Raw genomic sequence first — 27,692 nt, forward strand, 5'->3', positions numbered from 1 at the left:
TCCACAATTTTCTTCGGTGAAATGAACCAGTCCGTGCGGCCGTTGGCGTCAGCATCGATGCTGAAAAGTTTTTCGCGTCGGAGAACAGGATCATATTTTTTTTTGTCTTGACAGAGCTTGACTCGGCTGCATGAGGCAATCCCTTTCGAACATGTTTGAACTTTCTGAAAACTCAGATGTGAATATGTACATTATGTGGAAGATTTTGATTTGGAAATTGAATTGGAGGTAACCACTTTCCCTTCGATGGGACTCGAGCCCACGACCCTCAGTACGTTGTAAACATTTTGTGAATGAATGTCCAAGTCGGGTGGTTTAATACCCGGAACATAGGCAATGAACTTTGATTGAAATGTTTGAACTTGTTTTCGGCGAGAGACCGATGCATGACGAAAGAAATCTAACCACAAACATCAAACGCTAATTTTCTCGAAAGTAGAAAGTGGTAGAAACTTTTTCAAGGAAAATATTTTGTACCAGGTAGGAAGGAGTCCGCCTAAACCCATAAACCCAGTCCGGAAAATGCGATGTTATGAAAATGCCTGAATCTATGCCTAACATGAAATGAATGCCTGAATCTATGCCTAACATGAACATAAAATGCCTAACAGAGGAAAAACGAAAATAATATCAAGGTAAATTAAAATTAATCGCAGATTTCTTTGAAATTTCACCGGAATCTCAACTGCGGAACTGTGCGGTATTTTTTTCACAGATTTTCGGTGATTTTGACAGTTGAACAAAGGGAAAAATCACAGAAAGTTGGTGAAACAATTTTCGAAAAATTCTGCTGTTGAGATTAGAAATTATTTAAGTGTGAAGGATGTAATACCTATTCCCGCAATATTATTACAAGAGAATTTTTTTTGAATCATCAAAATTTTTTTGAATCAATAAATTTAGTAAATTTTAGTCTCTAGGTACACTTTTAAAAGATAGGGGAACACAACTCACCTGTAACATATCCCTTCGGAAGTACTTATAGCAAATGGCTTGCAGCCCTTGCAGTCGCCTCTCCTCGTTCTCAATCGTTTTCGATGAAGCACCGAGCGAACGCAGATCGTTCACTGTTTTCGTTTGCTCTGCAATCTCGTTCTCCATCATCATGGATCGCTTTTTGGGATCCAAAGTTGTATCGAACAGAAACTGCGGCAGCGAATCAATCGATTTACGTCCCTTCCCACCGGGATACTCCTGCGAGGCTCGGTTTTCTTCTGACTGGTCAGCGTCGTCACTATCCGGAGTATCGGAGGAGATTGGATCTTCGTCTTCCGATCCGGTTAACATGGTAAGGGTGTGACCTAATGCGGAGAGTTGTTTGCCGATATTGACGTCTAGATGAATGTCTACCCCTTCCATCTGCCATGTCACATTTAAGAACCATTTGGCGTTGTCCGGATGCTTGGCTGCGATCGTACGGGAGCACACTTCATATGTCCCGTCAGAAACTACACACAGATTCATAATGTTTGAATCGTTCATGTTTGGTTTCCAGTCATCCAGAGAGGAATCGAAGTCCTCTGCAAATCGCAAACATAGCCCAACGAACCTTCCCTTGGAAACAAGGGAACCGCAGCTACAGGCAGAAATAATTGTATTCTCGAGCGTTATGACTACTGCTCTTTTTTGTTCGAAGTCATTAACCGATCGGTTACCCCAGTGTTGAGGAGGCTGATTTAGTGGTAAGCAGATTCCCATATCTTCGACCGTTAATTGTAGGAAAAGCGTAGACAAGTTCGCAGTGGCCAAATGTTGACTTAACTTCTCAAACGGTACTTTTTCGAAAACTTGCTGGGTAGCCATTAAAACTTCTTTGTTCAGGTTAGCTCGCTTCTCTGTCCAGTATTCATAGGCATTTTTGTAATTCAACCAAACTAGTATGGCTTTGTCTACGGCGATTGGTTGCACGTATATCAAAGGTCGTTTCAGTGTGATCAACACCAGTTCTTTATCGTCATTCACCATTTCGTCTTGGAATGCATTCCGGAGACCAATTGTCGTATTAAAGAATGCATATTGCTGAAATTCAGGTTCAGCTTCATCGAATATAACATTTTTAATAATTTGTCCTAAAGACAGATTGAGATCGATTTGTGCCTTACCAAACAATTTGGTATTAGCCCCTTCTGCCAAATTCTTAACACGGTTCGATAAGTGCAAATCCAGTTGGCCTGTTTCGAACCGAACTGCAGAATTACATGGCGTTGTAGCCGTTAGCTGAATCCTTTTCACCCGTATATTCAACGAAAATAACAATCTTTTGATGTGCTGTGCTCCGTTATCTTCACCGTCCTCCAACCAAATGGGAACAGGTTTCTCTCCACCGTACACTTTTTGAACCACTTCGTTTACTTCCTTCATGAAAACCTTCTGTACGAACACCAAGTGATTGAGCAAATCGGTCGAAAGACATCGCTCGAATACTCCTATTTCAGCCGATGCAGCCAGATAACCCCCTTGACGCAGCACAACTCCATCAATTGGAGCTTCCTCTGATGAGCTTTCGGGAACATACTCGGCGCTCACATGTACTGGTGGTAAAGCGATACACGCCTCTGACGGTAAATTGGTCTCCGTTGCTTGAGCTTTGGTCGTGAAACTCAGAGTATGGTTCGGAAGATCTACGGTGAATTTTGCTTTACTGCCCGTAACGCCCGTTGATGTTACATGATCCATCTTGTACTGAGCTTGCAGCGAAGGAAGCAGCGCGGCTGTCACCGACAAGCTTTGTAGGATGACGTTGAATTGCATTACCAGCGGTTGCAGAAGGCCGTTTGGATTATTAGCAGCCACTTTAGACGTTGTCGTACTTTGTTTCCGAGCCGTTGGGACTTTGTCGCGGGCTTCCCGCTGATTATTTAACGGAGATTCAGGTTCTTCATTCTGGCGAGTCATTCTACCGGAAGTTCTAGTAACGCGCAATTCCTGCAACGTTGATGAAATTTGCTTGGAACCCCTGGTCATCATGCCGTGCAAAGCGACTGGGTGCTGCGGAATGTCTATGTTGACTATGCCGATCGAGAGCAGCCCATTGTTTTTATCCTTCCCTTTGCGAGTTATGCTCGAATATAAGGTTTGGCTTTTACCGATGGTGACTTTTACGACGGTCCTGGAAAATAAAATAAAAAGATTAAGACAATGCTTTGTATAAAAACATAATGGTAGGAAGAAAAGATATTTTAGTTACAAGATAAAGATTGTCGCATGAGCTTATAGAACTAATAGAATTCAAACAACGGACCCTTAGACTGAGAGCAGAGGGAATTCTGCAACTCACCAATTGCTCAAGTATCCTACATGTTGGTATTCAAATCGATGCTAGGCCATTTGGCCGAATGAGAAGTGGGGAGTGAGATGTGGAGAATGAGAAGTGAGAAGTGAGTAGTGCGAAGTGAGGAAGAAGTAGAACGGAAAAAGAAAGAAGGAAGAAGGAAGTTGAAAGAAGAAAGAAGAGAAAAGCAAGAAGAAAAAATAAGAAAAAAAAGAAGAAGGAAGGAGAAATAAGGAATAAGGCTAAAAGAAGTAGGAAGGAGAAAGAAGGAATAACAAAGGAAAGAAGAAAGAAAGCAGGAAGAAAGAAGGAGTAGCGAAACAGAAAGAAGAAAGAAAGAAAACGAGAGAGAAAAGAGGAAAGAAGAAACAATAAAGAAGAAAGAAGGAAGAAACAAGAAGGAAAAAGAAATACGAAAGAAGGAAAAAGAAAGAAGAAAAAGAAAGAAGGGAGAAGGAAAAAAGAAAAGAAAGAAGGTAGAAGAAAGAAGGAATAAGGATGAAGGAGGAAGAAGGAAACAAGGAGAAGGAAGAAAGAAGAAGGAAGAAGGAAGAAAGAAGATGGAAAACGGAAGAAGGGAGTTTTAAGATGGAAGATGGAAGAAGAAAGAAAAAAGAAGGAATACGGAAAAACTATAAGTGGAGAAAGAAGAAAGCAGAAGGAAGTAGAAAGGAGGATGAAAGTGTAAGAAAAAAAAAGCGAAGAAGGAAAAAAGGAAAAACGAAGAAGATATAAGTATGAAAAAAGAAGGAAGAATGAAAAAGAAAGAAGCAAGGATAAAGGAAGAAGCAAGAAGAAAGAAAGAAAGGAGAAAGAAGAAAGAAGGACGAAGAAAGAAGAAAAGATAAAGAAAAAGAAGAATAAATGAGAAAGAAGAAGGAATGGAAAAAAAAGTAGAAACACAGAGAACAGACATGGAGGCTCGAACAAAATTTCTTGCAAAACATGTGTAAAGAAACACACCGAACCTCAACGCCATCGACGTCGACATTGCAACTCACAATCTCATTTTGACAACACGATGGCGCTGGTATGCTCTTGTATGCATAATGACACTAGTGCATAGTGGCATTTTTTGATGACGCTAGCGCTGATTATGCACGGGATAACGGCGACATTCCAAAGTTATTTCAAAATGAACAGTAAAAAGTTATCACAACATGGCGAGTGCAGCTTCAACGTCTGTTCTCTGTGGTAGAAAGAAGAAAAAGGAAGAAAAAAGAAAGAAGAGGGAAAAAAGAAGAAAAATGAAGTAAGATAGAAGAATGAAGAAAGGAGAAGGAAGAAGATAGAAAAAAGAAGAAAGATAGAAGAAAGAAGAAGCATGAAGGATGAAGGAAGTAGGGGAAAGGTGAAGGAAGAACTTCCCGAACAGCAAAAGTCTGACAAATATGGTTGCAGCAACTTGATTGTGCCTAAATTTGGTTGTATATGAGTTGTGGTAACCTATGTGGAACATGTGTGCTGCTAGGCTGCTCATTTTTCACTTTTTTATTCTTGCTGCTCATTCGGCCTAATGACCATTCGGCCAAATGGCCTGACACCTTCGAACCCCATTTATGTTACTCAAAAGTACTTACTGCTGATTGGGAGGAAGTCCCTCCAACAGTACAATCATGGCACGTCCAACCTGCCCTGTCAACGAGCATTCCAAGGACGCTGGCCGAGACTTTTTGCGCCACGTGGTGCTGCAGTGTAGTGCAGTTATTTCTGCTTCCAACTTCAGTCCGCTGAGAGTCGCAAGCAAGCGAGTTCGATGGATTTTCGCCACTCCAAACACCACCAGCCTGGTACGCTCTTGCGCTACCATACCGACATCTTTAGGTAACGGAGTTCCCGATCCAACATCGTCCTCATCGTTTCGGTTGCCGGCAGTTTTAATATCTGGTAGAATGTTATACTTTCGCGCCTTGAATTGGCCGGCAGCATCCGGTGAAAGCGATACACTGGAATACACGAGAATAGGTAATTAGTGAGGCTTTTTATATATTCCATATGTGTGCACTTACCGATGGGAAATAGTTTTGGTTTCTGGCATCGCAGAGTACAGATCCAACAAGTGATAGATTGTCTTCCAGCATTTCGGTGTGTCCAGCATGCTATGGATCGGTCCCGTAAATGTAGAACGATCGAATGGAGCAGTAATATCTACAAAAGCTTCATTAACATTGGGCCCTGCATTTTTCGCAAGAGAATGGGGAAACCAATAAAAGGAATCGTGTTGAAATATTGGTTTTTTTCTAATGCTGTTTCAGAAAACCAACCAACGCAACAGTTACGTACAGCACAAAGCTTATTCACACAAACCCTCTAAAAAAGTGTGCCCTTCATTATATGAAAAGCCTTTTTGATATTTGAATTGGTGTTATGGTTTCGAAATGTTATGGGTGTTATGGGTCCAAAAATAGTTGTGGTCACATACATCACGGATGTGATCACGTCTTTTTTTGACAACCGCGTTTATCAAAGTAGGGACTTCAAACAGACCGTGGTCGCGTGGTAGCGAAGCAGGAGTTAAAGTCCCTACTGGAGTCCAGCAGGGAGACGGAGAAAAAATCTGGCATAGCAATATCATCTGAGCATAGGATAGGTATCTTTGCTTGTGCAACGACAATCCCTAATCGATGCGCACAGAAAAGATATTTTCATTTGATCATCTGATCGGGTTCTGTTCACGTTGCGAAGGTGTTGCTACAACAAGTGAAAAAAATGTTTCTTCATGGCAAACGTTTTCCCGAGCGAAGTTTGAAAACAAATTGAAATCTAAAATGATGTCAATTATTTGATTACTTCAGTTGGTCTCGTTTTGTATGGATTGACGGTTAACACAGCAGAAATGCGAGCATATGTTTACACTGAGGAATCATACTGAAAACAAATGTTGCTGTCAATGAAATGATTTAGTATAATCATAAAAATCTTAATTTAATATCAAAATTATATAATTAAATTATTCTTATGTGCATTCATAACAACAGCATATTTTGTTTGCAGGTTGCTTTTAATCTTCGTAAATAACTCCCTTAAGTTAATCGACAGCATAATTTGGTGTAAGGCTGCTATCATTATGATGATCATTTTTTATAAAATAATAATTGACATCGAATTTTGTTTTCAATGGAATCTCAACGGCAGAGCCTAATATCAATTTGTTATCATTTTGTTACCCGACTTTGCTCGGGAACACGCACTTAGAGTAGCCAGAAAGTCGGACAATAACCTGGTGAAAATAATTCTCGACAACGATCTGACGGGCACAAAAAGCCGAGGTGCGCAGCAATCAATGTGGATCGACCAGTTGGAAGACGATTTTCGGGCCCTACGGTGCCTACTTGGTTTTCGACATGGCAGTCATGGCACAAGCTGAATGGAAAAGACTTTTGTCTACTGCAAAGATCTATCACCCTGGCCTTAGCCTGAGTACATAAAAAAAATAAGGCCGGAACAAATTGATTTCTTCTCTTGTCTCATTAGTATTTTAAAAATCAAGGGGGTGAAATAAAAACATTAATTGATTAAATCGGAAAACTCATCAGTTTTCTTAAAGAATTTTTAATGAAAGTTCAAACTTTTTATTATTTTTTCGGTAAAACTCCGACATCTCCTCACAAGTAATAAAATTTGGCCACAAAATTTTGAGGCGGGTGGTGACAGAAGAAGATAATAAAATTTGTTCCGGCCTTCTAATAGAAGTTCCGGAGACTCATAACATTATCAATTCGAAGAACTGAGCAAATGTCTGTCTGCCTTAAGTGCACAGTAGCAATAAAGCAATAGTATTTTTTAGTGTTTGCATAAGGTTTGTATTCACTATTCAGCATTCGATTGGACATTGAAACAAACTTTGTAAAACCAAATATCTGTAGTAGCAAAAATGACAGCTGTCCAACTCAAAGTATTTGCACATAATAGTCATGATGAAGTGAAGAACTTCCCTTCTTAAAAAAAGTCATGATTAAGCAGTTATAGAATTTTGGATGCATTTTGGTAGCTACGAAATGATCGAAGTTAACTGATTATTAATTAATGTAGTTAAGTACACATGTAAATTGCGAAAAAAAACCTTATTACTGGAAAAAGTAGCGTTACGGATGCTGCATTTCATACATAATTAGCAAGTTTCCCCGAAACGAAGCAAGTTCATGAACAGCATGATAGAAAAACATTATTATTCAACACAACACAAAAAATGGTCACAACTTTGGAAAATAACGAAAACGTTACACTTACCCCCATACGTGCTGGACAAACCACCGGTTAACGAATTCTTCGCTTCCAATGAATTTCTCGACAATGCATCGGCAAAAGTCAACGCGGTTGGACTAGCTTTGATCGGCGTCTGTATCGTTTCATTCAGGTTCGTGTACCCCAGCTTGCCCTTGACGGACTTACCGGTACTTCGAAGCTTCTGAGCAAAACTATGTGGCCGATTTCGAGAGCTCGGTGATGGCGTTAGCGGAATCAACGGACCAAGGCTAGGCATTTTAGAACGGCTCACAGAATGGCGCAACTCGTGGCGGATTGGAATGTCTTCGTTGAATTTGTCATAGCGCTCGTCCGCGTAGTCGAAAATGGTATTGTCAATGTGCGACATAAGCGGTTCGTTCAGCGATCCCATTAATGTTGGGTCGTTCATCTCCGATGCTGTTGGAAAAAGATATTAGTTTATAATGAAATCTGTTTAATTAAAGTCCAATACTAACCCAAACTAGATTCGTCTTTCAAAGGTACACTCCGCTTTCCGTGCTCAGGATGATCTCGTAACTCGTTCTGAGCATCCTTGACGTTCTGATACATGTTGGTAATCTGATGTAATAGTCTCAGCAAAGGCATGTTTACTTGTTGCGACAGGTAGCGAACATTCAAGCTGAAGTTGATCACCGTGCTGGTGTGCTTCTTAAGTTGTCCTCTCGATACGTACAGCATGTGCTGTTTCGCATCATCAGAAAATCCATCGGTCATCTTCAGTAGTTCCAGTTCCACTCCGACGTGTTCGCATAGGAATGCTGGTTGCTCAGTTGGCATTATGAGGGAGAACTTACCGTTACCTTTTTTGCTCATTTTAGGTTTCGGTTTCTTCGCGTCACCCGCCTCACTAACCACGATGTCTATACGCATTGTATCGAACGAGCACACCAACGATAAATTTGTACCAAGGCTGTCCAACGAGGAGACATCAGTGTTGGATACATTGTTGATCATCTGTTGCGGCATCACTCCCAGACAGGTGAGCATTGGCTCGAAAATCAGGTGCGCATCAAGAATGCGGTTATTTTCATTCATATACTTTATTGAGTGAATCTCTGGCCGATTTTTTGATGTTTGGCGAGCAGTCTAGTGGTACAGAACAAAAAGTAAATAAAATGTTTAAAACGCTAGACAAAAATTTTGACCATTGAGATTGTTATAATGGAACTAGAGAAAATTTTATCTCATGGGCAGTGCTTTAAAATTTAACATTCAGGATCATTTTTACTTTAAGTATTGTGAATTCGTTACAGCACACGAGTGGTAAACATTGCATAGGACGAGCATTTAGCGGAAACTATATCACTGATGGGGCAAGATGGGTCGCCTAAGGCGAACGCTCATTGCCTCAAAATACATTTTGATACATTTTACGTTTTAATTCAACTTTTCAACATGAATATATAGACGAATTTCGCGCCAACTCTTCTATGGGGCTGGCAGCACCATCTCAGAATAGAATGAAACTTGGTAGGCATAAAGATATGGTATTTTTAAGCCACTCTGCATACTTAGTTTTTCAAAAATTGTCAAGAGTAACATCTGATAAGGGCCTAATTTTTTTTCATTGATTTTGAAAAAATCGATGTAACTCTAAAATGACAAGACCTACAAAAAAGTGTTGTATGGCGGACTGTCGTGAAATTCCCTGAAGTTTTTTTGGAAAAATATCCAAAAAATAATAAACCGATTTCTACGCTGAGGCATTCCACGGGGGCATGTCAGTCGATCCTGAGCGACCATTTCGAAAATATTTGAAACTTTGCACAGTTTTTCAATTTCATCTAAATCGTCATTTTTCGATATCAAATCTTCATATTGAGTCACGACTAACTTTTAAAAAGGGTGTATGTGAAAATGGTTCAAAAATATTTAAAAAGCTGCACAGCAAAAACGGAATGTTCGATTGTTATGATTTTTTCAGCAAAGTTAGACAACTAAATGGTGATTCTTAAAAAAATGCGCACAGTAAAAAAAATTTTTTTTGCCTTTAAAAATATAATTTTGTCACAAAACTCAAATATCTCAAAACCCTATCTTTTTGCGAACGTAATTTTTGTAGGGAAAACGGTCCATTATATTAGCTATCTACCATAAAAATTTGGTGATGGTAAACTAATAAACAAAAAGTTAAGAATAAATTATGCTTTACAATTCTATTTTATGAATTACTGTTTGTTTGTTTGTGTTTTCATTAACAATAGTACAATTTGGGCTGTTGATTTCTTTTTACAATATATGGGCCTAGATAGAATGGGTCTAATTTTTTACGATTTTCGTTTGTAATATAAATGTGGTCACCGATTCTCAGATCTATTGGATTAATTTTCTCGTTTACTACTTTTTGTCTACTTTCTTTTCGCTCTAGCAAATTGTCTCTAGCTAATTTGTTTGTTATATTCAGTTTAAATTTTAATTCGTTGTAATATTCCTCAAGGTTATAAATCGGCTCATGGTTTGGCGTTTTCGAAAATCAATTGGTAAATTTGCTTTATGTCCAAATACTAATTCAAACGGTGTAAAACTGTGCTCGATATGGGGTGTTGTGTTGTAGCTGAATGTATAAAATTGAATCCAATCATCCCAGTCATCTTTGTGATCATTGGTAAAACATCGCAGATACTCGTTCAAGCATCTATGATTTCTCTCCAATGCTCCAATTGTCTGTGGGTGATACGCTGTTGAAAATTTTGTTTTATAGATAAAAGTTATAAATTTGATCAAGGACTTCGTTGTTATACTCTGTGCCTTGATCTGTTCTAAATTCCACAATATTTCCGTAAATCAGAATAAAATGTTCGACAAGCGCTTTTGCTATTATTGCTGCTTCTTTTGTAGGTATGGGAATACAAACTACGTATTTGGTTAGATTGCATTGTAGTGTTAGAATATACTGAGTTACCGTTTCTCGTTCTTATGAACGGTCCAACTGTATCCGCTGAAAGAACTTCGAAAGGTTTTGATGGTGTGGTAGTAATAACTTGATTTTCTTTAGTATGTCGGTGAACTTTATTGATTTTGCACATATTGCAAGACTTGACAAAATTTGCAACATCTGCTTTCATGTTTCTCCATTTGTATACTTCTCTTATTTTCAAATACATTCTGTGCTGTCCAATATGACCTGACGTCGGGGTCATATGGAAATTCTGAAGAACTTCTTTGATTTTTTTCTGTGTTGTCAGTAGTTTTGGAGGATTGAATAATATTATTTCGCATTTGGAAATGGCTCTGTTAGCGATTTCCTTGAATGTACTAGCGCTGATTTCTTTGAAAAGTTTATCTTCGAGTGAAATGGCCAATTTATCTCTTCTATATTTTATTAAAATCTCTTCAATTTTCAGAAGAGCATACTCTAGCGCATGACTTCCGTTATTCAGAGTAATTTCAATACTTCCCAATATTTTTGTATAATTATGGCTGTATACATTAAATCTTACTTGGTTTCGGTGCACTTCGCAACCAAGCTTAAGGACTTTTCTGGTCTCAGAGGGATTTTCAGTTTGCCAAGCATTAAGGTGATCAATCTTATTACTTGGTTCTTCTGATCTTAGTTTACTATTTGATTGTGAACTGTGTTGTTTTCTTGCCATTGCCCTAGTGTTGACTGTTAAAACTGATAATTTTTTCAGTTCATCTGAATTTGAAGGAATGCGCGAAAGTGCGTCTGCTCCTACATTACTTTTTGCCTGAAACATATTCAATTTCAAAATCGAACTCTGCTAAATCTAAGCGCATTCGTGTTAATTTGCTAGTAGGATTCTTCATGCCGAATAGATATACTAGTGGCTTATGATCCGTACGAACTATAAACTTTTTCCCGTGTAAATAACTTTTAAAATGATTGATGGCCCAATGTATGGCCGTTAGCTCTTTTCAATTGTTGGTTTGTTACTTTCACCTTTTGTGAAGCTTTTGCTTGCGTAGGCGATTGGTAAATCATGGTTGTCATGTTGTTGTGAAAGAATGGCTCCACACGCTACGTTAGAAGCATCCGTAGTAAGGGTAAATTCTTTCGTAAAGTCTGGGTAACGCAAAATTGTCGGAGATATCAGTAATCGTTTTAATTTCTCAAAACTGTTTTGATGTAAATGTGTCCAAGCAAATTTTACACCCTTTTTCAATAAATTGTTCAAGGGCTTTGCTATATTCGCAAAATTTGGCACAAACTTTCTGTAATAATTACAGAAAGCGACGAATCGTCGTATTTCATCCGCATTTGTAGGTACTGGGAAATCTTTGATGACTTGGAATTTGCTATTGTCTGGTAAAATCCCTTTATCTGTAATACGATGTCCTAGATAAAGAACTTCTCTTCGAAAAAAGTTGCATTTTCAGGGTTGAGCTTGAGATTATAGTACCTCAAGCGCTCGAAAACCTTTGTAAATTGCTAAGATGATGATTTACTGACCAACCTACAATAATTATATCGTCAACATCTATAAAGGCACCATCAGGATATAATCCTGCCATAGCGATGTTCATCATTCGCTGGAAGCTATTAGGGCTAATGTTTAACCCGAAAGGTAATCGCTTAAAATTGAAGTGTCCAGATGAAGTGGAAAAAGCTGTGTATTTTTTGCTTCCGGATCCAATGGAATCTGGTGAAATCCAGACATTAGATCCAGTGTTGAAAATATTCAGCATTTCCTAATTGATCAAGAATTGTATCAATTCTTGGCAATGGAAATTTATCTGCCAAGATTTTTTATTCAACTGGCGAAAATCAACGACCAGTCTCCATTTTTTGCTATTGTTGTCCGATTTTTTGGAACAAGTAAAATTGACTATTATACGGCGATACTGATGGTTCTATAATATCGTCCTTCAGCATCTTTTTGAACTTGTTTTTTATTTCATCATTTTGTGAATAAATATTCTTATAATTCGATATAAACTGAACGGGGTCCGTTAAGTGAATATTTTGAGTATAAAAATTTTTGTGCTCAATTTCTCATCTGACATACAGAAGATGTCTGAATTTTGTTCGATTAATTTTTTCAAAGGTCTGTACAAAGTGGGGAACGTTTGAAAAATCTATTTTAGAAAGCAATTTTTGGTTTCGTTCATTATTTAAATTGGGTTTCGTCGCGATTTGTTCATAATTACAAAGTTCGTCGACAACGGGTTGAAAGTTCTGTATTTGTGCTTGTTTGTCAGTTGTGTTGATAAATTTTATCATAGCATTCGTTGCAGATACTATTGTATTTCCACAAAATATTCCAGGTAAAATTTCCTGTGAAAATACTATAGAATCAGAAGTAACTTTGAAGTTTGGTATTCTGCGTACTACTTCACACCTCGGTGGGAGAATAATGGTGTTTTGGAAACTATCCTCGATTGGTATTGAAACAACATGATTTTGGTAATTGAAATTTAATAGCCAATATGATATTTTGATTTAATTATTCATAGCATCTATAAGAAACTTAGACACGATCCAGTGTTGTGATCAAAAGTATTGATAGTGTCATAATTTTCATTGCACGTGACTGGCGAAAAATTATTTTAATAGTGTTGAAACCTGTTGATAATAACGTTGATAGAAACATATCAGAAATGTTATTTTTAAGACAAAAGCTGCAAAATCAAAGATTTATATACACGTGTACGTCTATAGTTTACCTGCAAAAAATATACCTCTTAGAGAATAGACTTTTTGATGGGGAGGAAAGGGGTATCTTGAACAACAACAAGGGGAGGATAGGTACATACCGGGACAATGCTCACGAAAAAGCAAAAAAATACTACTACTAAGGTTGTTAAAGATCTTATAGTAATTTTTTCTTCAGTCAAGCAAATGACACCAAACTAGTCAGTAAAAACTTAAAAGTGATTTTGTTTATTGAAATATTACGAACAACATGAGTAGCCGCTTTCTCAACTGTTGTAGGCCGTTTGATGGAAAAAGTGTTCAAAAGAGTTACGAAATCTCACCGAAAGCACCATAGATAAACTGAAAGCGACTGGTTATGCTCCAATGTCCACATTGAATACAAATTTACGCATTTGCACGTCCTGCCGTCTAAACGTTGACAAAAGAGCAATCTGTATATCATCGGTTGAGCAGAGCGCAGGAAGTTCGAAAACGACAGCAACTGAGGAATTGCCAGATGTATCGACAACAACTGAGGAATTACCAGAAGTATTAAGTGCTGAGAGCCTTGCCACCGTACCATCAGCGAAATCTGTTTCAATAAATCAATCGAAAGATGAGTGTATCCAAAAGGTCAACATCGAACGCTTTAACGAGGGCATAGCTGGGATAAAAGTGACCTGATTAAATGGAGTAAGATGGACTACGTTTATTACCCGGAGAAAAATACCGTGAAATAAACGAAGCTGTACGAAGAAACCTCTTCAAATTAGGACCTGATGATGTGGAAAATACAGACTACGATGAGGTAATTATAAATATGAAGGAAAGGTTCTCGAATGCAGCCACGACAAGGAAAGAAAAATTATTGATTTTGTCGATGCTGCCAAGTTCGTGGTCTATTCAGGATGCCATTGATGAGTTCAAAACCAATAGAAATACAGTAAAAGAGGCAAAACAATTGAAGAATAACTGTCTTTCAACCAAAAATACTAGGTCTAGTACTGCATTAACAGATGAGACAAAAGAAATAGTAGTTCAATATTTTGAAGATGATGAAGTAAGTCGAGCTATGCCTGTCAAAAAGATTATGTATCAGTAAAAAGATGGAAAGCGTCAAGCAATCCAAAAACGATTAATGATGACGACTTTGAAAGAAGCGTACACACGCTTCAAGGAAATTCACGATAATATTAAAATAGGTTTTTCCTCATTTGCAAGCCTTCGGCCAAGGCAATGTAAGCTTCTTTCCAATTCAGGAACACATAATGTGTGTGTGTGCACAACCCATGAGAATATTAATCTTATTTTACATACAGTCAAACCTCCATGAGTCGATGTTCTATGACTCGATATCGACTCATGGAAGCAAATAATGCCATACTAAAAAATATTTTCTGGGTTACTGTGATGGTCCCTTCGAACAGCTTTCCAAGAATTTTCTATTCCACATCTCGATATTTCCATGAGTCGATGGTCCCTTCGATATCGACTCATGGAGGTTTGACTGTAGTTTGAAAAGAATCAATTTAACAAAGGATATTAAAATGTTAACTGGTAGTCTTTTGTGTGAAAATACAACATCAAATTGCTATCTACGATCTTGTTCGGATTGTCCAGATTCTTCATCATTGGAAAATACTTTATTCGCTGAGTTTGAAGAAAAATATATTGATCAGTTATCATTTGAGCAATGGGTGACCACGGATAGGTGTGACATAGAAACTATTGTAAAACCTGTAGATGAGTTTGTGTCATATTTTTGCTTGAAATTAGAAAGTTTAATCCCTCACGATTTCATTAAAACAGAACAATCCAGCTTTTTAAAAATACGAAAAATACATTACAAAATGGTGAATTTTAGTCATTTGTGATTTTATGAAAATTACAGCTTTGTATTGCAAGATGAAGTGCAGTCCCATCACTGGAACGTACAACAAGCTACAATTCATCCATTCGTTATTTATTTTAATGGACGCAAATTGAACACTTAAGTTTTATTATAATTTCCGAAGATTTAAGACACGATTCAGTATCCGTAAACTTGTTCATTGAAAAATGATTAACTTTTTACGCGTTGATAAGCATAAAGAAGTCAAAAGATATATTTCATGTCTGATGGAGCAGCGTCGCAGTACAAAAATCGTAAGAATTTTTCGAGCCTATGTCAATTTAAATCAATGTACGGAATTGATGCAGAATGGCATTTTTGCTACATCACATGGCAAAGGTCCTTGTGATGCTATTGGAGGAACAATAAAGCGCATGGCCACAAGAGCAAGTTTAGCCAAAGAACGTGAGCATCCAATTAAAACTGCGAAAGAACTTTTTGATTGGGCAAATCGTAGAAAAGAAAAAGATTTAACCAAATTATCATTTTGTTTTACTACTACTGAAGAGTACGAAATAAAGGCTTCAGAGCTCAGCGAGCAATTTAATAACGCGAAAACGATCCAAGGAACAAAAAATTTCACTGTTTCATTCCATTGTCGGAAAATAAAATTAAAGCAAAACTATACTCAAACTGTGCTGATAATAATTCAAAAGTGTTCGATATTTTAAAAAATTTGAATAAAAATAAATAAAAAATAAGTAGGGTAACCGTACCCTTAGTGGAGGTAGCACCAATAGTGGAGGTAGTGGGGTTTTAATGAGATTTATCATATTCATACACGTTAGGATGGTTTCAGTTGATGCGTCGTGCTTTAAATATCCTGTTAAATGCAACTTATCTTAAAATTTCGCTTGAAAAACTATTGAAAACAATGATTTTCCTTAACAAAATTGACTCCCTTGCACCTATAGTGGTGCAACTGTACCAATAGTGGCGAGTCCCATAAGAAATCAATGGATAGCGCCACTATGGGAACCAAAATTAATTTTTACCGCCACTAAAGGAACAGTGTACCCATAGTGGTGCAAGCAATATTTGGTAATTGTTGATGTTAAATGACATTTATCTCATTTTTGTTAGCAAATTTATTAGTTTTTCTGTTGAATAAGATATTAAAGCTTTAAATTTCCCATAATTATCGATTTTTAAACAATATTTTGTGCGTCTACTAATACCTCCACTATTGGTACTGTTACCCTATTAATAAACTGTTTTTATGATATCATAACCCATACCAAAATTCAAACCCAAAACTCTTAGAGTTTCTATAACAACATTGTGTAACTGCCACATTTAATTTAATACTTAGGATAATATTAATTCATTTTTATTTATTTATACATATAATATTTATACATATAATATACATAATATCGATGAATACATAAATATGGAATATCATACAAACAACTTGTTTAACTCACGCAAGGCCCTTAACAATAAAATCAGCATCAAACTGCGATTCTTGAAAAAAAAAATACACGGAAATTTTTTTTGTTTACTATATGTGAAAATTGTGAAATGTTTGAAATGTCATAACTTTTTTGTTTATTAGTTTACCATAACCAAATTTTTATGGTAGATAGCTAATATAATGGACCGTTTTCCTAAAAACGTTCGAAAAAAGATAGGGTTTTTGAGATATTTGAGTTTTTGTGACAAAATGATATTTTTAAAGGCAAAAAAATTTTTTTTACTGTGCACATTTTCTTAAGAATCACCATTTAGTTGTCTAACTTTGCTGAAAAAATCATAACAATCGAACATTCCGTTTTTGCTGTGCAGCTTTTTAAATATTTTGAACCATTTTCACATACACCCTTTTGAAAAAGTTAGTCGTGACTCAATATGAAGATTTGATATCGAAAATGACGATTTAGATGAAATTGAAAAACTGTGCAAAGTTTCAACTCAATAGAAAATCATGAATTAAAAATTTTCTTAAATTTTGATGCTGTTGCTTGGAATCGCTCCGCTGAAAAAAAATAGTTTTAAAAATTAAAATCGATATTACAAAAACACCTCATCTCAGAAATCGATGAAATTTTTTCTGCAGATAGGTATTTCAATTATCTAACTTTTCTGGGAATAATGTTCCTGTGACATATTTAAGGAAAAAAAGTTTTTCTAACAAAAACTTTTTCCGTGTCCATATTGAGTAAAAATTTATCAGCGTGTTTTATGCCTACAGCGCTAAATATAGGTTCAGCAGCCTATCATAAACCATTTGACACATTTTGGACGTATAAAAATTTGTTTAGGGAGCAATTTAGCATAATCTAACATATTTGTGGACCAACATTTGAAAAGGGTTTATATTTTCTTTGACTTTTTGTATCGAAGTAACTTAAAAACAATTGAGTTTTAAAAAAAATAACAAATAATTGCTTTGATAATGGACAAATGTTGCCGAAACGAAATTGAAGTGATATTTAACTGTAATACAGGTCGGACTCGATTATCCGTAGTATCGATTTTATTTTCACTCCGGATAATCGAATCACCACAAAAAAAAATCAAATTTGCAATGAAATAACAAAAAACTTATGTTTTATTTTATTTGCAGTGGTGTAGTCAGCATTTATTGGAGAAAAACATTGATTAATCCACCTAGCGGTATCGGTGACTTTCTGGTGTAATATGGAAAAATAGTATTTTTGCCAAAACTTTTGAGTCTATAGTCCGATTCAGTATTGATGCTTTGCAACTTGATGGTTGAGAACAGGTGCCAATAAAATAGCTAGACTATTTAAACTTTTTTATGTAAAATAGTATGTTTGCTTTTATTCCTTTTGAGTCCATTGCCCGATAAATGAAATTATCAATACAAAACAATATGCTTCAATAGGAAACAGGATTTCCCACTAAATGCAACCAGTTGGAAGCAAATAAGGATAAGGATAAGTACCGCAAAATGGGTTAGATTTTGTGCACTCAAAAACACAGACATCACCTCAATTCGCCGATCATAGACGGTTGGTATGTAATACTATGGATCTCCGAGCCATCTAAAATAATGTTAAAAATGTTAAAAATTTAAAATTATCTGAATGTTAAAAATTTAAAGATAATTTGGGAGATTTCCTCTGAAAGCTAGAAGGGGACGCCGTGGTCACTACTAACAATTTGGTTTTGCTGAAGTTGTTAACTAAATGAATTACATAAGTGTGACAATCAATACACAATTTTAAAATCTCGCGCTTAGTTTCATAGGGGCGTAACTGTATTGATCGATTTCTCTTCATCGATGTTTTCTTTTTATTATTGTACCGAGTTGCGATAGTTTGTCGATGGTTTAATGGTTTGGTGTGATAAAGGATGAGTGTATATTGCACCAGAATCAATAATCACGGTTGTAGCTTTTGAAACAATTGAGTTATTAACAAAATATAAAATCGATTAAGAGAAATCGATCAATACAGTTACGCCCCTATGAAACTAAGCGCGAGAAATGATTGATATAACAAGTTTAAAGGAGGGTTGGAGGATAGGGTTGAAAATGGTCGATTTTCGCGTTACGAAATTAATGTGTAATTTTAATTCAAAACATGGCTTAGAAGCAGAATGGCACTTTTTTGCAACATTGCACGGAAAAGGCCCTTGCGAAGCTATTGGTGGCTCTCTCAAACGAATGGCAAAACGAGCAAGTCTTCCCAAAGATTATGGAAATACTATTAAGACTCATCGGGAGTTGTACGAATGGGCAGTAACACAATCAGACAAAAATATCTCTATAAATTACATTTCTGTTATATCTTGAATGAGCAATACTCAACAATGGCAGAAGAGTTTGATAAACTATTCAAAAAAGTAAAAACTATAACTGGCACACAAAAGTTTCATTATTTTATACCAATCACTCATAATAAAATCCTGGCTAAAAATGTTCCAACTCAGATGAAGACCTAAATGTCTTCAAATTGTTCGAGTAAATTTACACATGAATGAGTTTTTTTTTTGCTAAACCAATTTTAATCTTTACATTCATTGATTTATTTTCTCGGTGAACGAAACGCTCTTTTATGTTTCAGATTTTACAGTTAAGACAAATTTGCAATAGTCCATCAAACATCACAATTTTGTAAATCTGGTCATTTGTGTGTAACATTGATATAAGAAATCTAGGAAAATATACGCCCTTTTCAAATGTTGGTCCACATTAATGTTATAGAAATTGCTTCCTAAACAAATTTTTAAACGTCCAAAATGTGTCGTTGGTTGATGATAGGCTGCTGAACCTATATTTGGCGCTGTATGCATAAAACACGCTGATAAATTTTCACTCAATATGGACATGAAAAAAGTTTTTGTTAGAAAAACTTTTTTTCCTTAAATATGTCACAGGAACATTATTCCCAGAAAAGTTAGATAATTGAAATACCTATCCGCAGAAAAAAATTCATCGATTTCTGAGATGAGGTTTTTTTGTAATATCGATTTTAATTTTTAAAACTAATTTTTTTCAGTGTAGAAATCGGTTTATTATTTTTTGGATATTTTTCCAAAAAACTTCAGGGAATTTCACGACAGTCCGCCATACAACACTTTTTTGTAGGTCTTGTCATTTTAGAGTTACATCGATTTTTTCAAAATCAATGAAAAAAAATTAGGCCCTTATCAGATGTTACTCTTGACAATTTTTGAAAAACTATGTATGCAGAGTGGCTTAAATATACCATATCTTTATGCCTACCAAGTTTCATTAGATTCTGAGATGGTGCTGCCAACCGCTGGTCGAGTTGGCGCGAAATTCGTCTATAATAATGGCTGATAATCAGTATGTCAAGGGTATGAAATGACAAAAATTCCACTTATTCTATTTTGAATCATTAAAGCAAAAGTCTATTTTTCTGTCAATCTAAAACTGCCGGGGTATGATGAGATAAACGGCGGTACCCCGTTTGGCATAATGGTCATTTGGCATAAGGGCCGTATGGTATAATGGCCATTTGGCATAATGTGTATGCGGTGTCAAATTGAGGGCCGTTTGGCATAATAGCCATTTGGCATAATTTGTTAATTACTCAGATGATGCAAAGTAGAATTTAAAGGTTTAAAGATTATACGACGGTACAACTTTTCGCGGTAATCCATTTCTTGATGTATTATGCATCTCGAGATAAAATAGAATACTGCGGCTTCCTGCTGATTGCTTCTCAGGTAATCGCAACGGTCACTAAACACAACAGAGTCAATGAAAATCTCACCCACCGTAGGGGCTGGGAATCGAACCCATGATCATCGCAGTAATCCATAACATATTTTATAATATGGCATAACTTGCTTCCATGACTCGATATCGGCTCATGAAGGGTTCACTGTATATCCCGCTAAAGACTATTCACTTCAACACCTTATCATTTTCATTTCCTATAATTTACCCTTCTTTGAAACGCAAGCAGTTCTTTGTTCATTTCAATGGAATTTTTTAGAACTGACCATTTGTTAAAAGCCTTGATAGCAAAGCTTTTATTCACTTTTTCCGTAATTTACACTTCTTTATTGCATATGAATTGTGCCAAAAGGTAATTAATTTGGAACCGTATATAAATTATGCCAAATGACCTTTATGCCAAACGGCCATCAATTTGACACCACATACAAATCGTCGTTATGCCAAACGGCCCTTATGCCAAATGGCCATTATGCCAAACGGCCTTCAATTTGACACCGCATACACATTATGCCAAATGGCCATTATGCCAAACGGCGTTATGCCAAAGACATTATGCCAAACGGGGTACCGCCGAGTTAAACAGCGTGGCAAAATAATCAATGGAATCATTGGTACAATCGAAAATGCGTAGCTGTAACGTAAACGTAATCTGAGCCACTACGTCAAGATTAGCAACATAGAAAAACAGAAACAATTCAAAGAATAAATATCTGATCTGGTCTCTTCTTCTTCTTCTAGTGTTTTTATGGAACCGGTGACAGCGACTGTGCGTCCGATTTATACTATGTTCGCACTACAGTCTGAATAACATGTTATTCAAATTATCGACCAAAGAAAGCTCATCAAGATAGCCGAAATACATGTTACAAGGCCCTAGTGCAAACATAGTATTAGGGTTCGTACCTCACAGTTGTTTAGTTGTTTATTTTTGTACCAAGGGACATCGCTGTAGTGTGGTTGTATGGAGAAAAAGTGTTTACCGTTTTCTTTAGCATACGTGGTATACCAGCCGTTCGTCTTGTTTGTTTGGTCGATGTTGCTTTGGCTATCTCGTCTGCTATGTCTTTGTCTTTGATTCTGATATGACTTGGGATCCACTGTATGGTTACCTTCAGGGATGTTACAATTTCGATTAAGTCATGTATCATCAAGCTCCGTTTGATGTCCATCTGTGCCCTTTCTATCATCTGGCAGGATGAAAGCGAGTCAGTGAACAGTACGGCTCCCATGACATGCTCGTCCTTCAGATGAATCAATGCCACTAGGTGCATGTTTCCAGTTTTAGTTCTAGGCTGATTCTACGATTGGTAAGTTCACAGAATACTCCTATTCCACAGGAGTCTTCTATCTTCGATGCATCTGTATAAATGTTGGGTCGATTTTTAAACTTGTTTTGCTGATGCAGAAATGATTGTTTCAGGACTCGGGATCGCAATTTATCTTTGCTGGTGCTTCTTAAAGCAACGTCGTTTGAATGTCTAGCGTAAGATGGTGGTAAATTTTGGTATCTGGAATAATCGTATCGAAAATGGGCTGGTGTTTTAGATATGTCCGCTCTATAAGCATATGAACTCCTGGGGTTGTTGAAGTTTTTCCGTGCGTACGGCGTTGAACGCATTGCTTAGGTCCAGGAACACTCCGATTGAGGTTAGTCCTTTTCTACCGTTTTCTTGGATGAGGTTCGTGATGTATGTGGTACAGATGTTCGTGGATTGTCCTTTGCGGAACCTAAAGGAGAGTTTGGGTAATAATTGCTGGCTATCGATGAACTTGTTTAGTCCGTCAAGAACTGCTGTATTGATAGTTTTTGTCAGGTTGGGCACTATAGCGCTATATGCCTGTTTCCGGCTGGGGTTGTATTGTCCTTACCCGTTTTTGGTACGGCAATTATGCGAATTTTCTTTAGATTGTTTGGAAGACTTCTCTGTCTCCAGTAGCGATTGAGGTCAATTATGAGGAAATTTATCACCTCCGATACGACATATTTTTGTCCACAGGTCGGTTGAGCTGGTCTGTGGATTCACTCCCTCGGCGATTTTGTTTATACTTTCCTTTATGTTCTTTTTTTTCCTTTTGACAGGAAAATGGAAAGTGGCAGAACTTCGTTTGAGGTTGATCAGGTTATCCAAGGTGCTGTGTTGGTTAAGCGCTGCCAATGCATTGCAATGCCTTCTTTTTCGTATTCCACGCTGCCTCCACTTCATTCATCGTCACACCAGTGCTTGGGTTTGTATTGGTTCATTTTTCAATGAATTATTGGCAGAGGCTGATTTTCTACCCGCCGCTGTCACATCCAGGCGCTATCGTATATGCGCAAAATAGCCAGCATGAGTTAACCACCAGAAATTTGTATGGCGAAAGACATCCCGAAAAACTATTTGGTACCGGTTACGATTTGAATATGTTAGGACTAAGCAAACATAAGCTCTGCGAAACCCTTTCCCCACTTACCCCACTGTACTGCCGTCCCATGTCGTTTTTAGTTGATGCCCTTCTTGCTGCCCTGGTTGCCAACAAAAGAATCCATCAATGGATTTAAGAACAAGAACGGATTGCTGGCAAGCCTGTTATAGCTAGGCTGATAGAGAAATCACTGCTCTGAACAAATACGACAGTACCAGCACATTGGGAATAGCATCGTAAAAAAAGACATGGGACAACTATGATTGGCATGGCAGTAGTAGTACCTTGAAAAATAAAGTTGTTCTATATGCCGAAGACCTTTTGATCGTACCTACCTCTTGTTTATTCTTATCGCGATTGTTCTTAGAGTTCCCATTCTGCTGTTTGGCCATCCAAGAATAGAGATCTTCCTTCTGATTGGGCGGCGGGGTCCATGGTTTGTCCATCGAGTCCGACGAGCTGCACACCGAGGGCAAGGAGCCCTCCTTCAGGGCGCCATACTCAATCTGGGGATCATGCTTATCGAAAATGATCGGGAACATTTGCATGCTAGAACGCGACGACGGTGCTGCCGGAGGAATAAAACTCTTTACCGATGATTTTTTCCGCAGTTTGTTCGAGTTGTTAGTACTGGGAGAGGTGTTAAGGGAGTCTCCTAGCTTAGTTACGTGGATCTGTACCGGTTCCTCTGGCATTTTGATAACTGTTAAGAACATGGAACAGGAAACGCAAATCGAGATGTATTGTTGTTCAGAGAAGCGCAACCACAGACAAACGGAGCCAAAACACGTGCACATTGCACTCCGTTTGGCTGTGGCGTAACCATCTTTCGCATAATAATTAATCCAAAACCAACAGAAACCAACACATACTCGAAGCTACACAAATATGACGAAAAACGAAAATGTCTACACACAGCATGTGAAAGTGCCAGACACAGATCAGAGAGAGAGAGAGAGGAAAAAGACAGGTATACGGGAATGTGCGGATCGTTCAAGTGTGCTGAGAGTGCATTGAAAAGTACAAGGTAAGGTTCGTTACCATGATGTAGCTGGGAACCTCCTGCTGCCATCGAGTGTGGATGAGCCTGAACGCTTTGGCCCAGCAGCATTGTGCGTTCGTTCTCCTCATCCATCAAAGGATGGCTTTCAATGATACCCACCGGATAGTTCTCGGCGTCGATGTCATCCGTATCTTCCGCATCCTAGTGTGAAGGAATAAGAAAAGCAAAGTGGTATTTGGCGCAGAATGAATGGTTGTGGATGACACGGGTTGGAGATTCAAGGAACTTTTGGAACTGGAATATTGTTAGAAACAGGTTGGCCGATGAAAATTAGGGTCGGATGTATGATTTTATCATCTTGAACTGTTTAGGAGATGTGTTTATGCAGGGAACGATCTTCTTGACATATTGAACAGATTTCATAAATTCCTCTGCTTGGAAAGTTATTAGTCATTGGATGTACAAGAAATCTAAGGATCGATGCTATCATGTCAATAAATTTAATACAAAAATGTGTCCTAACCGATTTGCTATGTCAGTCAAATGTTTAAAAAATTGTTTTGAGACACACTTTGGACATGGCATTGCCTAACAATTATTTTCGGAGTGTACTGCACACTTTAAGTCTTGAGAAGGAAATGCTGGCATATATTTCCAATTGCATTCAATGAATAATAATTAACATATTTGAAGGTTTATCATGTAATTAGCTCAAATTCCCTTTTACTACTTATAAGCCATATTTTTTACCGCTGTGTTACGAAAGGCCCCCTAACAATCGTCGATCTGTTGCGAATTTCGACATATTTTACATTTTCAAAACCTGGTCATTCATGGAAGTAAGGCCAGAACAAATAATAATTTCTTCTCTTGTCTTGTTGTTGAAGCCCAATAATGAAGGAGGAAGAGAGAAAATTAATAAAGTTTTCATGAAGAATTATCTGAAAAAGTTCCCTGTTCTAATATTTTTCTATGACAATTAATAAACCCCCCTCCCACAAATAATTCAGCTACACAATATCGCTGAAGAGGGGATTTAAGGAGAACCAAATAATATTTGTTCTCGCAACATAAGTGTTTGCAGCAGTATTCTGGCATTTGACTAAGCTCAACATCAGTGCTGTAATATTTCGATTTGACCCTAGAAATTAATTACCGTGATAGATTTTCTGAACGTCTCGAATAAAAGCGCTTGGTTTGTTCTGCAATATTGTTAACATTAGATTGCTGTGAATCTTATAGCTTATACTATCGAGCAAATGGTTACCGGTAATTATTCAATAATACCAATATATAATATAAAAATGATATACTTTATATTGCGCTTGATATATTGCAACGTAATGTTAAACAATATTGCCCATCATATTTTTGAATTATTTTCTAAAATGATTATATATTATTATAATTAATATATATGGACAAAATAAATATTACAGCACTGTTCAATACAATGGTGACAAAAAATAGAATCTTCCTGCTACATGCGTCTATCACACATAGACAATTGATGGAATAATGAAATTAATGTTTTTGTTTTGTTATTATCGGCATGAATGCGTAATATAGGTTAATGCGCATCGGTGTTACTATTGCTATTTTATCTGAGTTGATTATTAAGGGTTATTCACAACAAAGCCTCCTCTCCGATCCAAGTACAAACAAATAGCGCGGCGGACACATCAAGTGGCACTAAGACACTGCGAACTTTCGTTTCAACTAAACTTGCATGTGTCTGAACTTACCCCAAATCGGTTTGTATCTCTGAAAGAGGAGAGCTTTTAGTGATGTTAAATGGAAACGTGTTCAAAAATTGTTATGATTGGATTATGTTTTTGTTTTACGGAGAGGAATTTAAATGCATTTTTCAGTGGACAGGATCAGGTCAAGTGCGTATTAGGAGTGTTCATATTTTGCATTAAGTTACTTACCTCATCTTGCGGTAATGCGAAGGTAACACTGATTGGATTATTCAGTTTACCTTTGTATTGATGCTCGAATAGCATCGGATTGTAAAGAACGTTTTTCCATTGGCGACTCAGAACGATTACAGCCTGGAAGGTAATGATTTGAACATTTTAGATTTTTTGGATGCACAACCACATCAACAACTTCTTAATGTAAAGCGAAATTCAAAAAAAGTTGTTGGTGCCTTACCTGTCTGAGAGTACCTAATTGCGGCACATACTGCTGCTTGAGATCATTTTCGATTTTTGCGACGGTTTCCTCTAGCACGTACTTTTGCAACATTGTACACAACAAACAGCTTGGATCCTCCTGCAGTGTCTTCGCCAGCGGAGTGAACATTCCCGGGTATCGGCTCTTAAGAGGGCGGTGCACTGTTTGCCGTTCCCAAGCATCAGCCATCAACGCCACCAGAACAGCAGTACGCCTGACGTACATTGCCCGTATTAACGCTACGATTTTGATAGCAAAACGGTTGCTTGGGTTCATCCAAGCAGTAATGGCTGGCGATGCAGTGCTGAGTAAATTCCAGTCCAACCGTGAGTAGTCAATTTTACGAGTGATAGGTGTTCTTGGTGGTGCAGCAAAATTGAACCAAACCGTTTTGAAATCGATGACACATGATGACGTTTTCCCGTTATCATTTTTCGCAGCGATTATTGTCCTCTCTCCGCCGATTCCGTTCGATCCTTGACGATCTGTTCCTTGATCAGTTTCTTCTGGGCGTGGCGATCTGGTTTCACTAGTCTTGTCTTTTGGTGTTCGATCTTTCGGGGTACCCGTCTTAGGAGTGGATGGTTTCTTAATGCCAATTTTGGCTAGTGCTTCAGCGGACACACCCGCTTCGTTTAACAGCGTCACCAGATTAAGGGGATTGTTGCCGGTGATACTGCTTTCATTGGCTTCAGTGTGGTTAGGCTCCGGGGTAGGTTTCAACGCTTCTTCAGCGTTTTCAGACTTTTCAAACTGGGAGCGTTTTACAATTTTCACGCTAACTCCTTCTAGTCCACACTCGAACATGATGTATCCCATACCAGAATTACCATCTACGGTAGGTTCTTCGGGTATTTTCGTGCAATCGAACATAGCTCGGCTCCTGTGATAAGGAATCGCTGTTATAACGATTTGCGAATCTTGCATGATTACTGGGTCATTCTTCAGTCTTCTTAATTGAGCATGTGCTTTTCCAACGTCCAGCGTAATTATGAGTTCTTCCAGTTGTTTTTCGGAGGTTTCCAATAGCACAGGTTCACCAGGAATGTTGTCCGGACGTGATTGAGACGAAAGATGTGCCAACAGTGCTCTGGTTCCCCGAATTAAACCACTTTTCTTAAGTCCTCCGGTGCGTACAGTGGGTTGCGTGTAAACAGTGTGCATTGACGCTTTTGTTGTTTTTCCCAAATGAAATCTGGTTGAAACCCCTTCAAAGCATACGGCAAGCAAAGAGGCACAGCTGAGCTCTTGAACGTTATCCAAAGCAGCAAAAGATATTACTTCTTCGATCACGGAGCTTTGAATCAGACTGACATTGACCTTTGGCAGCACAATCAATCCTTGTAGCTGGGTCGAAATGCTTTCCTCGTATACATCTGTAAGAACTGGCCCACCGGGCCCTTGCAAGTTACGTTCAGCTGTAGAACGTTTTGAATTCGAGTGAACTTGTGACCAATAGCTCAATGATTGATCACGCTTCAGTATGTTGACGGCTTCAACCTTGCGCACGCAAGAGGCGTGAACATCGTTGATTATTGTCAGCGGGTGCAACGTGGACAAGGTTGGAATCAGTGACTCTATCATTCTGAAAAAAAGGAAAAAAATATATTACTGTCAATGAACCAAAACAATAAATCATTTTGATTATACAAGAATTGAAAAATATATTTATTTCAAGCTAACATCAGACAAAACATTTTAGGGTTACTGCTCAACGACTTCAGGGCATAGTTCCTATGTTCATCCCATCAAATACAAAGCAATGGAAAAAATCTTGATGTTTCCAATTTTTGTTATTTTTTTTTCAGCAGTGTGCACGCATATTAGCAGAAATAAGCAACGATATCGGTGCTGTATCTTTGTATTTGCGATTAGATGAAAGAGATGTAAGTGGGTACAAATTTCCTATAAATTCGTGCTTGT

At 37.6% G+C, this 27,692-nt stretch overlaps 1 protein-coding gene across 7 annotated transcripts in view; it reads right to left on the bottom strand.

Moving 5' to 3' along the window:
- LOC134211926 (bridge-like lipid transfer protein family member 1) overlaps window positions 1-27,692 on the bottom strand; it is a 66,362-nt gene that overhangs the window by 12,526 nt on the left and 26,144 nt on the right. For 2 of the 7 annotated variants that reach the window (XM_062689333.1, XM_062689331.1), the window contains 9 exons: window positions 25,749-27,354; window positions 25,523-25,645; window positions 23,630-23,792; window positions 22,924-23,291; window positions 7,975-8,605; window positions 7,502-7,915; window positions 5,281-5,446; window positions 4,852-5,217; window positions 955-3,109 (listed from right to left, as the gene is read on the bottom strand). In XM_062689333.1, the coding sequence (XP_062545317.1) occupies window positions 955-3,109; window positions 4,852-5,217; window positions 5,281-5,446; window positions 7,502-7,915; window positions 7,975-8,605; window positions 22,924-23,291; window positions 23,630-23,792; window positions 25,523-25,645; window positions 25,749-27,354 (5,992 nt within the window). Of the gene's footprint in view, window positions 1-954; window positions 3,110-4,851; window positions 5,218-5,280; window positions 5,447-7,501; window positions 7,916-7,974; window positions 8,606-22,923; window positions 23,292-23,629; window positions 23,793-25,336; window positions 25,356-25,522; window positions 25,646-25,748; window positions 27,355-27,692 lie in introns of all 7 variants that reach the window. The other 5 variants (XM_062689336.1, XM_062689334.1, XM_062689332.1 and 2 more) reach the window with 5 other exon arrangements.

The sequence above is a fragment of the Armigeres subalbatus genome, chromosome 2, assembly GCF_024139115.2.
Source record: "Armigeres subalbatus isolate Guangzhou_Male chromosome 2, GZ_Asu_2, whole genome shotgun sequence".
In the NCBI taxonomy this organism is placed as follows: domain Eukaryota; kingdom Metazoa; phylum Arthropoda; class Insecta; order Diptera; family Culicidae; genus Armigeres; species Armigeres subalbatus.